General features: G+C 58.0%; 1 protein-coding gene across 1 annotated transcript; it reads right to left on the bottom strand.

The window, feature by feature from the left end:
• Positions 1-8,365: 8,365 nt before the first annotated feature.
• OLFML3 (olfactomedin like 3) lies at positions 8,366-10,969 on the bottom strand. Its single transcript, XM_066203819.1, has 3 exons — positions 10,815-10,969; positions 9,797-10,082; positions 8,366-9,348 (listed from the first exon to the last, which is right to left on the bottom strand). Exons 1-3 carry the CDS (start codon positions 10,920-10,922, stop codon positions 8,561-8,563), a joined length of 1,182 nt encoding a protein of 393 aa, XP_066059916.1. The 5' UTR covers positions 10,923-10,969; the 3' UTR covers positions 8,366-8,560.
• Positions 10,970-11,715: the final 746 nt, after the last annotated feature.

Genomic DNA, 11,715 nt, shown 5'->3' with positions numbered 1-11,715 from the left:
GGAAATGTGATTAGGGGACAAAACCAGCCCGAGCCCGGGCGGCGTTCTCCTGGCTGCGCTGCCGGATGGGCCAGATGTGCCAGATGTGCCAGATGTGCCAGATGGGCCAGATGTGCCAGATGCCATTTCCCGGGGCTGGAGGAGCTGTCGGGAGCGGTTCAGTGGTGACCCCAATGCTGGATTCCCCCCCCGGGGCATCCCACAGGAATTGGGATGTGGGGAATTTGGGCAGCGGAGCCCGGGCAGGCAAACAGCCCGGAGCCAGCGGAGGATGGGGAGCGCGACCCAGCCATCCAATTCACATATGCAAATACTTTTCTGGCTCGTTAATTGCTTCCAAAGTGGAAGATTTCTCCTAATCTCCCATTAGCAGCTGCACATCCCTCTCCATTTCAAATTGCCGTGGTTGAGGGTTTGTGGCTGTCGGCAGGGACAGAGTGGAGGAGCGGTAATTTTTTAATTAAGTCGCTTCGCCGGCGCTCTGTCGGAGGGAAACGAGGGAGGATTTTGCTCCTCGCTCTGCCGATTTCCTGGAGACCACCGTGCCCACCCCTCCGGGAATGTCCCACCGAGCGTCCCTGTCCCAGTTCCGCTCTGGCCCAGCCCGGTGGGGACACTAGTGACACAGGACCCGTCCTGGGCAGGGTGAAACCCCCTGGAGCACCTCTGCTCCAAAGGCAGCTGCGCCGGGAGCCGCTCCGGGCACGGCTCCCACCTCCCGGAGATGATTTCTTGTGGGTTTTTTCTGGGAAGGATGGTTACAGAAAGCAGGAGAACCTTCCTGCCTGTTGCAGGACCTCGGCTCTGCCTAATGTCCCTCGAATGACCCTCGAATGACTCTCGAACGACCCTCGAATGACCCTCGAATGACCCTCGAATTGCTCCACGAGGCTGCTCTGCTGACAGGGATGCGCCCCATGCCCCTTGAGCGCTGAGGGAATTCTCCCCTCCTTCCTCAGGATCCCGCCCCGGGAGCATTGGGGGGATTCTCCTCCTCAGGCCACTCTTTGGGAACACCTGTGGGGGGCAGGTGTCGCCCTGGGGGTGCGGAGCCAGCTCTGTCGGGTTCTGCAGACACAAGGCAGTGATCAGGACCTTCCCAAGCTCATCCATGCCACTCGCGAGGGCTGCGCTGCCCTAGGCTTCTCTTGGACGCTGCTGCCATTCCCGAAACAAAAGTTCCTGGCAGCGGGAATGGAGCTGATGAGGCAATTAAAATGATTATTTCCTAAAACCTCCGTGTCCCTGCAAGCCTCTGGAAGTGGCTCTTGGAGTGAAGAGGGGAATGGAAGCGCAGGCTCAGCGCTGCCTGGTTTGCCAGCACGCAGCTGAACATCCGAGGGGATGATGGCACTACACTCCAGCTGTGCAGAATTTCACGGGATTTATTGGTACTGATGTCTCTTGATTAAATTATATTTCTTTCTTCATTTATTCCCTAACAAGCTGAACATTTCAATTTCCCAGGCAAGCCCGGGTCGGGGACGGGAGGAGGTGGCACCTGACACTGATATTGGAGGGGGCTCAGTTGGAGAGGAATACTTCTCATTTAAAGCTCTGATTTCCTGAAAACCTGCTCTCGGGGGAGAATCGACAATTCAGAGCCAAGCTGAGAGCTGCAGCTTCCTGCAGGGGCTGCTCACAAAGCCGAGTGTGGCTCCACGGCCTGCGTGGTGCCAAGAATCCCCCAGATAACAAGACTTGGAGCAATTTTAGGTTAAAAGGGAATCAGAATCATGGAATGGTTTGGGTTGGAAGGGACGTTAAAGATTATCCAGTTCCAGCACCCCTGGCACAGGCAGGGAATCAGTCCTTTCATTTCTCCTCCCCTGGGCAAATCCATGGCAGTGCTAATCTTTGCACCATTTTCAGGGGTTAAGGAGGCAATTCAGGAGCAACCCATTCAGCTGAGTAATTAGCGAGTCAATAACACGCTCCTGCATTTCATTAGAAAGAGAAAAATTGATAATTTCTGTTTGTTTTGACCCTGCCTCTGCAGTAATGGCAGCAATTTTCCGGGATAATCCCAGTTACCATGGTTATATCTCCCTCCAGGTCCTCGGCCACCTGCAGCAGGAGGACACGGGAGCACGGGCAGAGCCAGGGCTGCTGTGCTGGGGGGGAGCTGCTCCAGCCCCCCAAAAATTCTGCATCCTTGTGCCACTCCAGCCTCCCCTGCCCTGCCTGCACCACTCACCCTTCCCCAGGCAGCAGGTGGAAAGTCAGGAGGGCTGGGAACCCCAAATTTGCTGCTGCCTCTCAGCTGGGGATGAGGGACAAAAAAATCTCTGCCTGATATTTCTTGGAGCTGACTCACGATCCCTGAGCTGCAGCACTGGGAAAGAGACCCCAACCTTCCTTTTCCAGGGAGAGTCACTTCACCCCTCAGCACTTCTTGCTTCAGGAAGAGGGATTAAAGCAGAAAATCCAGATCTGTTCCAAAAAGGCACTGGGGAGCTGATTTTGAGAGGCAAGAAATTAAAGAACTGCTCAGCTGAATAGCTGAGCTGGTATTTTTCTGTCCTCAGGAAACAACTTTGATATAACAGCATTAGTAATAATAACGCCCCGAAGCAAATCCTGGTGAAATCATGTAGAGTGCAGGATGTGTGAAATCCCTGGGATGGGGAGAGGTGTGGGTCTCCCTCGTGTCAGCAAAATCCTTCCTGGATGGGATGGAAGACACATCCCCACAAATGGGAGCAGCTCAGGGGAAATAATCCGTCTTGATCAAAGAACCAAAATAGCAGGAAAAATCTCTTAGTAAATGAAACTGTCCAGAAAATATTGAAACTTGGTGTGTCACAAGCCACCGCTCCTCTGACAGGGCTGTGAGCTCACGGTTTGAAGGCTTTATTTCCATTCCTCCTTTCCAGGGGGAAAGAGGGAGTAGACAACACTGGGAAGGATGAGAGGAGCCTGGGCATCCCCAGGCTGGCTGGGGCAGCGGGGATCCAGATCTGCAGGGGCCCTATCATCCTGCCAAAATTCATCTTTTACAAAGCAAATTCAGTTTGTGTCCCTCCCTTTGGGAGGATGCGGCACATCTCAGCCAAAGGGAGAGCGGAGTGCAGGGGGTGTGAGTGCCCTGGAGGGTTTGGGGGGCTGGGGAGGGGTTCTCTGGACACGTTTTGTAAAAGAAAAGGTTTTAATAATGACAAAAATTAACAAACATTATCAAACAAAAGAAGGATAAGTCGAACACAGTGTAGAGAACACTTACACTGCCAAGGCAGTCCAAAAAAGCGATTGAGCAGTTCTGTGCAGTCCTTTAAGTACTGAGCGGTCCAGGAGGGATTTCTGGCACCTTGCCCAACTAAATTGGCAACAGGTTTTGAGCTGCAGGTCCATGTGTCCAACCAGTATCTCTGCTTGGCACCTGCCCAATTACTGGGAAAAGAACATTGAAGTTCCTGGGTCCTTTACCTGACTAGAACAGCAAGGGGTGTCTTAAACCTTTCCTTATGTGGAAACACCCACTGAGGTGAGGGTGCATTTGTGGGTGATCCCACAAACGGGAGCAGCTCAGGGAAAATAATCCATCTTGATCAAAGAATCAAAATAGCGGGAAAATCCGTTAGTAAATTCCTGCCTGCTGGAGATCCCGGTGCTGCTGCTGAGATCTGAGCGCGGGCACATTGTGCCCCAGCTGGGTCCAGCCTGGCCCCACTTCCTCCTGCCCCACTTCTGCTCCTCAGACGCCAAACCCAGCTCCTGTCAAATCCCCCGTGGCACAGAGGATTCATCCCCAGCCCCCCAAACCCTCCAGGGCACTCACACCCCCTGCACTCCCCTCCTCCTTTGTCTAAGATGCGCTGCATCTTCCCGAAGGGAGGGACACAAACTGAATTTTCTTTCCAAAAGACGAATTTTTGCAGAATGACAGGGACCCTGCAGGTGTGGATCCTCACAAATCTGGGAGGACTCCACCTGTCCCTGCACTCACAGCCCCGCTGCCCTTCTGTCCCCAAAGCCACCAAGCGGCTTTGCAGGTCCCCGGGCTCACTGTCAGTGCCCAGATCAGAAACAGCAGAGCTTGGGCTGGAGCACACACCCCAAATCCCTGTGAGCCATCACAGGTCACTCTCAGGGCGGTGATTTCCCTGTCAGGAGGAGTTCTGGGTGAACCTGGTTTTGCTCATCCCCCACTTCCATTAGGAAATGCCGAGGACTGCCAGGGAGCTGCTGCCTCTCCGTGTCCCTCCTCAAACTCCCCCGAGCCCCGATGTCCCCCCAGCCCTGCTGGGAACCCCTGGGGGGAGATTTGCTGCCTCCCCACCCGTGTGTGATGAGTTACACCCCAGCCAGATGTTCCGTGGGCAGGAGAACCCATTTGAAGTTAAAAGCCCAGTGATTAGAGTTGCCAACCAGCCATTAGGAAAGTATTAAATGGAGAATTATCCCCCTCTTCCTGTTTCAACACAATGGGAGCTTCATAATGCACTTGTTTAAGTTGCCTGGTTTTAATTTTAGCTCCCGCGTTTCTAATAGGACACGCAGAGCCATTTCACTTCATCAATAGCTCCTGTGAGCTGGAAAAGAGTCGGGGAGGGGAATAAAGTCAATATCCTTGAGAATGAGACAAAGGAGAAAAAATTAGCCCAGAGATCTCAGTTTCTCTTTCCCACTGATAACACAACTTCTCAATTTACTTGACCAGATTGCCTCGCAAAGAGGAGTATTTTTCAAGAGGAGCAGACATGAAAGGGATTATTACTTATAGAGGCCCTTCTTTAAAGAGATAAAGCATTTGGCAATTAAAGCAGAAGGAGCTGCAGCCTCCCCAGCCCCATCAGCATATTTTCCACTCACCCCTCCTTTTAGGGAGGATGATCCCGCTGCCCCTGCCCGGCTGGGGTGTGGGGCCACCTCCTGCTGCAGCCCTGGGAGGGGGGACAGGAGCAACCCTGGCCCCAGAGCTGCCTCCTCTGGGGTGGGAGATGGATTTGAAGAGGATTCTCAAAGCCTGGCACAAGACTCACATTTCTTGTGCGTCTGTATGCAAACTCTGAGATAAGGTTTGGTGACTTGGAAGGGCCAGGGGATAGGACAGACATTGCAGGGAGAGAAATTGAGCTGGAAACAAGTTCCAAGTGATGACCTTGCGAATAGGCGAGGTGTTTTGGAGGAACAGAACTATGAAAGATGCATTGTGGCAAGACCCACGCAGGGTGTTTTAATAGGTGATTGGCTTAGAAGCATCAGCAGCATTGTGTGGCAAAAGCTAATAATGTAAAGTAATTAGGTCAAAAAACGCTTATAATGGATTGCAATTAGGAAATAGTTTGGCTTCTGATTTGGATGGCGTGAATTGTAACATCCGAACTGTCTCACCCTTCCCGTGAGAGTGAAAATGGAATCAAAGTCTTTGAAAGGCCTCTCAGGAGCCCATGTCTGAGTCAGAGAAAGGGTTTTTCCAGCACACTGGGGGCTGAACAGGACCCTGGGCAGGGGAATGAGGGCATCAAGGTTTGCCACAACCTTCTGTGGGGAACAGGGTCTGGCTGCCCCTGTCAGCCCCAGGTAACCTGCACAGGACTGGGAGTCTCTGCCTCTGGTGACCTGGAGTCAAGGCTGAATTCTCCTGAAAATATGTCAGTGCAGCAGGAGTGGCTGGGAGGGCTGAGTGAGGGCAGGGCAGCTGGGGGCAGCCACAAAAACCCACTGCCACACAGGACAGAGGGACCTGAGGCAGCCCTGCCAGGGTCCCTGGGTCTTGCTGCATCCCATTTGGATGCCCTGTATCCCACAAGGGCTCCCTGCATCCTGCCACGGTCCCTGCATCCCACCAGGGATTCCTGGGTCCCCTGGGCAGGGCTAGAGGCGCAGCTGCTCCCACTGGGGCTCCTGGGCCTGGGCAGTGCCAGGGGGGCTGGTGGGGACAATCGACACCCCTGAGGGCACCGAGGGCTCTGACAGCAACTGCCCCAGCTCCGGCACAGACTTTGCTTTCTCCTAATGGGGCCGATAAATCCTTAAACAAGGGGGGGAAAAAACAAAGGAATTTATAACCCCAGCTGGGGATGATGAGTTCTGGCACCCGCAGGGCCCTGTGGGGCTGGGGGTGTCCATCCCATGGCAAACAGGAACCCGCAGCCCTGCTGCTCCTCTCTCCTGGGGGGAATCTGGCAGGAGTCACCCAGACAGGGCTGAGGCCCCTTGCACTCCTCCGTGGCACTGGGACTCCAGGGACTGAGCCCTGGCAGGGTGAGAAGGGTGACCCCATCCTGGAGGTGGCCTGGGGACAATCTCCGCTCTCTGTGACAGGGATAGGGCCCGAGGGAAGGGCTGGAGCTGTGCCAGGGGAGTTTAGGTTGGATTTTGGGAAAGCTTCTTCCCCCAGAGGGTGCTGGGCACTGCCCAGGCTCCCCAGGGAATGGGCACGGCCCCGAGGCTGCCAGAGCTCCAGGAGAGTTTGGACAGAGCTCCAGGGATGCCCAGGGTGGGATCTGGGGTGTCTGTGCAGGGCCAGGAGCTGGACTGGGTGATCCCTTCCAGCTCAGGACATTCCCTGATTCCATGAGCTGGGGGCACTCAGAGCATGGAGGGTCCTGGTCCCCTCCCCGTGTCACAAAGTGCCTCCAGCTCGGAGCTGAGCCACCCTCACGAGCAGACACGTGGGGTTTTGTCTCGGTGTTTGTCAGCGGAGGGAGATCAGGCTGCTCTGCTTTACGGGAGTTATTCCAAGGATTAATTAGTTGATGTTTCCTGGAGTACTTTGAAGATGTGGAGTGTGAGATAAGTGCTGCGCTCCGGCAGCCCATCGGGCACTGCAGTTATTTCGTTCATTTTACTCCTCGTTCCCAAAATGTGTGTACGAAACAAAGCCCAGAGGAGTTTGGGGGGCTCTGACCTCAGCCACGGAGCTGGAGCCCCTCTGGAGCCAGGCTGGGAGGGCTGGGGGTGCTCACCTGCAGGGGAGGAGGCTCCAGGTGTCACAGGGACGTGCAGGTGTGCTTGTGCAGGACTTGTTCCAGGCTACGAGATGGTTTCTGGGTGCAGGATCGTTACTGCCCCATCAATTTGAATTCAAGCCGGAGAAATCATCGGTGTAATTATTTACCACTGTGAGATTTCTGAAAATTATATTTTTGTTACTGCCCTTATTGATCTTGAAAAGGGCCATAAATTAACTTGACAGTTCGCAGAGTCCTTCACACTTGGATAATTTCTCTGCTTGACTTGCACTGTGTGTTGAACTTTCAGCACCAGCCAATTACAGTCATTCAAAGTGTGTATTTGAAGATTTTTCTTACGCAACAAATTTGATTTTAACACCAAAGAACTCGAGGCAAATACCAAGCGCCCTCCATGTTGCAGAACAGTTTGGCTTGAGCTGGGCACAGGGGAATGCTGGATGGGCTTTTTAGGGTGACAGGGGTGTGGCAAGTGGTCACCTGAGGTGGCAGGGCCCCTGGATATGGTGCTCCCCACGGGGCTGGCAACTCCCTGGGGTGTCCAGGCAGCTCCTGGCCCCTCATCCCAAAGGCAGGCTGGCACTGGCACCAGCAGGATGCAACCCTCACCCAGCCAGCCTGCCCCACGGCTTCAATGCTTGTCCTCAAAGGTGACCTCTGATGGGAAAAAGGGATCAGAACACCCCTTCATCAACCCTCTGTGCTCTCAGGATGTTGTGAGCAGAACAAACCACAGCGATCCTGGGTTTCTGGGGGGGTCCAGGGACAGAAAGGGGGCAAGTCCTGCTCCCTGCAGGGGTGTGGGGTGAGGGAGAGCACGAGCGGCAGGAAGGACATGGTGTGGGGACAACGTGGGGCTGTCCCCAGCCCCCGAGGGGCTCCCAGCACCTGCCCTGTCCTGCCCCATCCCCTCTGGGGCTGCTCTGTGCAGAAACTCAGTGCCAGAGGGAGAGGGAAGGGGGCAACCCGGGGCCTTACACAAGGCGGAGATTCTGTGGCTGCAGGGGGAAGTGGCCTGAGCTTCATTAGAAACGAACTCAGTAAATCAGCAACATCTGGGGCCTGCTGGCTGGAGCACCGCCCGCCAGGGGAGGGAAATCTCCTGTTGTCCTTCCAGATGAAGGGATTTTGCTGTTTGCTCACAGTTTTGTAAAACTGTAAAACAAGCTGGCCCTGACCAGCAGCTTGCCCAAAGCCTTGCCTTCCATCTCTGCCCCAAGCCCTTCCAAAAGCCTCACCCAAAGCCCCCACCATAAACCCCTGCCCTGAGCCCCAGCCCAGCCCCCCTGCCCAGGCACCCAGCCAAGGTCTGCGCTCGCTGCTCTGAGCCCTGCAAGGATGCCCCACCCTTGGGAAGTGTCTTTTGGGGTGTCTCAGGGCCAAGGCAGAGCTCAGGGCTCTGGCAGCCCTGCCCAGCACCCCACGCTCCCCCAGGCAGGTGGCTGCACTTCACTGCGTGGTATTTATTCATTATATCAGACAAAAAAACCTCATTAAATTAGTCCAGAACTCTGCCGGGTGCTCCCAGGCGGGGACACCCATTGCCGGGGGGTGGCTGGGGCGGGAATCCAGCATTTCCTCATTTCACAGTGCTGGGAGAAAGGGCAGAGCCTCCGTCCTGCGGGCTGGGCTGGGCCGGACTCTCAGACCTCCATCTTCTTCTTCATCTCCATGCGGTAAATGATCTGGTAGCCGTCATCCCAGGCGTAGATCTGCCTCTCTCGGGGGCTGTACTTGAGGCTGGCGTGGGAGCCGTAGCGCTTGGGGAAGTAGACCAGGGAGGCGTCCTCGGGGGCCAGGGTGCCGCTGACGTCGAAGACGCACTGCACGCGGGCGCGGCTGGGCAGGCGCGTGTTGTACACCACGTGCAGCGCCCCGCACACCACGAAGGCGCCCTCGGCGTTCTCCCGCGGGCACGGCGTGTCCCACATCTGCTCGATGTCCAGCGAGGCGGGGTCCAGCTTGGCCAGGCACATGTTCTTCTCGTCCTCCTTGGTGGCATAGATGGCCCAGAGCCCTTCCTCGTCCGCCGACACCTCGATGAAGGTGGAGGGGGAGAGGCCGAAGACGGGGATCTGCTCCTCGGCCGGGAACACCGAGCTGTCCACCACCGTCTTGTTGGCCAGGTTGAACTTGATCACCTGGAAGGACGGGCCCTGCTGGCGGATGTAGTAGAGGTGCCCATCGTAGACCAGGTGCCCGGTGCCCACCCAGGGGTAGGGCAGCTTGATGCGGGCGGCCTTGCGGGTGGCAGAGAAGAGGGTGAACTCCCGCATGCGGGGGAAGACGTAGACGGTGTCGTTGGCGGTGCCGTCGAACACGTAGATCTTCTCCGAGCTCCCCGCGGCGTCCTTGGTCCAGAGCCCCGAGGAGCTGCCGAAACGCTTCAGGATCTTCATGGCCCTGACACTGGCGATGGTGTCGCTGCAATCTGCCGGAGCAGATAAGATAGCACTGCTGTGATAAGAGCCTGGGAACTGCCCGGCCCTGCAGCGGGACTGCTGCTGCCTTGTGCTGGCTTCTCACTGTCCCACCCCAGCCCTCAGGCAATCGCCATGGAAACTCGCTGACGGGTTTAAGTGCATCCCTGGTGGCATTGAGAAGTCCCCTAGTGCACCCATGCCATGGGCAGGGGAGCCCTCCTCACCCCAGCCCTGCCCCAGAGGCTTTGGAGACACACCAGGCTCCAGCCTGGGGCTTGGATGCAGCTCCCGGGCCGGAGGGGACACAGGAGCTTGTGCCAGAGACATCTGAGATGCCCTGTTGGGACACAATGCCTCAGCCCGTGCCTGGGGGACACCTGGACTGGGGTGGGCTGGGGAGGGGCAGGGTAACCCCCAGACAGGACCATCCCCCAGGGAGCCACGGCAGCCCCTCACCTGTGAGCTTGGTGTACTTCTCATTCTTCCTCTGCTTGGCTGTGGCCACCTGCTTGTCCATCAGCGTCTCATCCACCTCCACGCAGGGCGGGGCGGGGTTCTGTGTCTCCAGGTAATCCACTTCCCTCTCCAGGCGCTCCACGCGCACGGCCGCGCTCTCGGCCTCGGCCCTCATCGCCTCCCGCTCCTTCTCGGCCGCCTCCAACATCCCCAGCACCTGGTTCTTGAAGTCCCGCAGCTCCGTGGAGTAGCGGCTGCTCTGGTCATGCCACTGTGAGATCCTCTCCTGGGGTGGCCGAGGGGACACTGAGGTCTCCAAACCTCACAGCCCACCAGTGGCAGCTGTCCCAGCCTGCCCGGGCTGTGGGAGTCCCCAGAGCCACACAGGGCTTGTGTCCCTAGGTCACATCCCCACCCTGTTCCCATTCCTGTGGTGCCCCCGGGTTGTTTCTGCAGTGCTCCCAGACCCGGGGTGTCCATTCCTGCAATGCTCCCACGATATTCCCAAACCCACAGTGTTCCTACTCTTCCATGACAGTCCCAGACCCACAATGCCCCCATTCCTGTGCTGCCCCAGATCCGCCAGGCCCTGCTCTCCTGTGACACCCCAGGATGCACCCAAGGTGTTCCTGAACTCACGGTGCCCCCCACTCTCCCACGATGCTCCCAGATCCTTGATGCCCTCGTTCCTGCGACGACCCTGTGAAGCTCCCAGACCTCCAACGCCTCTGCTTTCCCATGATGTTCCCAGACCCGTGATGTTCCCATTCCCGTGGTGTCCCCACGGCTCTCCCAGCCCTGCTCCCACCCCCCGCCTGTCCCACCGCGCTCCCACGCCCATCTTACTCCCGTGTATCCCCGCGCTGGGCTGCGCAGGACGCTGGCAGGGGCTGCCAGGTCACCCCGCGCCCTGCTCCGTCCCCATCCCAGCTCCTCCGCTCGCAGCCCCGCCACGGAGAAGGGTTGGGAGGCCCGTCGCGGGGCGATTCGGGGTGCGGGGCCCCGCTCGGGGCTGTACCTCCAGGAGGGTGATGCGCCGCTCCACGTACTCCATGAACTGCTGCTGCTGGGCGCGCAGGGCCGGGGCGAGCAGCGGCAGCAGCAGCAGGCAGCGCCAGGGCCCCATGGCCGGCAGCGAGAGCAGCCTCCACCTCAGTGCTCAGGAATGCTCCGGCCTCCCCGGCCCTTATTGCATCCAGATGTGCAGAGGGAGGGGACGCTGCTCCTTCCCCGCAGAACAGCCCCGGGCGCTTTAACCCCTTCGTGCCCCGGCAGTGTCCGCAGCGCCCACCCAGCGCGGTGCCCCAGCCGGGGATGGGGCAGGAGACTGGGGACGGGCTGCTCCGAGGAGTTTGGGGTACGGGGAGCGCCGCAGGAGCCCGAGCGAGAGGACACGGCCTCATCAGCCGTTCTGTGGGGACAGCCCGTGGGACAGCGAGGGGACAGCCCTGGCTCCTTGTCCGCAGGGCTGCCCAAGGCCAGCGGCCAACCCGAGCCATGTCCAGGCCTGGTGGAGGCAAAGCCAGACCAGCGCCATGGGCTCCGGCCCCAAGCCCGTGTCCCCTGAGCCCGTGCCCCTCTGAACCCACGTCCCCCGCTAAGCCCATGTCCCTCCCTGAGCCCGTGTCCCCTCTGAACCCCCGTTCCCCTGAGCCCGTGTCCCTCCTTGAGCCCGTGTCGCCCCGAGACCGTGTCCCCTCTGAATCCGTGTCCCCTCTGAGCCTCTGTTCCTCTGAGCCCGTGTCCTCTTTGAGCCCATGTCCCTCCCTGAACCCGTGTCCCCCCCGAGCTCATGTCCCCTCTGAACTCACGTCCCCCCCCCGAGCCCGTGTCCCCTCCGAACTCATGTCCCCCATGAGCCCGTGTCCCCTCTGAGCCCGTGTCCCCTCTGAACTCATGTTCCCCCCCAAGCCCGTGTC

This window comes from Chamaea fasciata, unplaced genomic scaffold (genome assembly GCF_029207755.1).
Source record: "Chamaea fasciata isolate MVZ Bird 193981 ecotype frontalis unplaced genomic scaffold, bChaFas1.0.hap1 SCAF_25, whole genome shotgun sequence".
In the NCBI taxonomy this organism is placed as follows: domain Eukaryota; kingdom Metazoa; phylum Chordata; class Aves; order Passeriformes; family Sylviidae; genus Chamaea; species Chamaea fasciata.
This window is presented reverse-complemented; position numbering and strand designations above follow the sequence as displayed.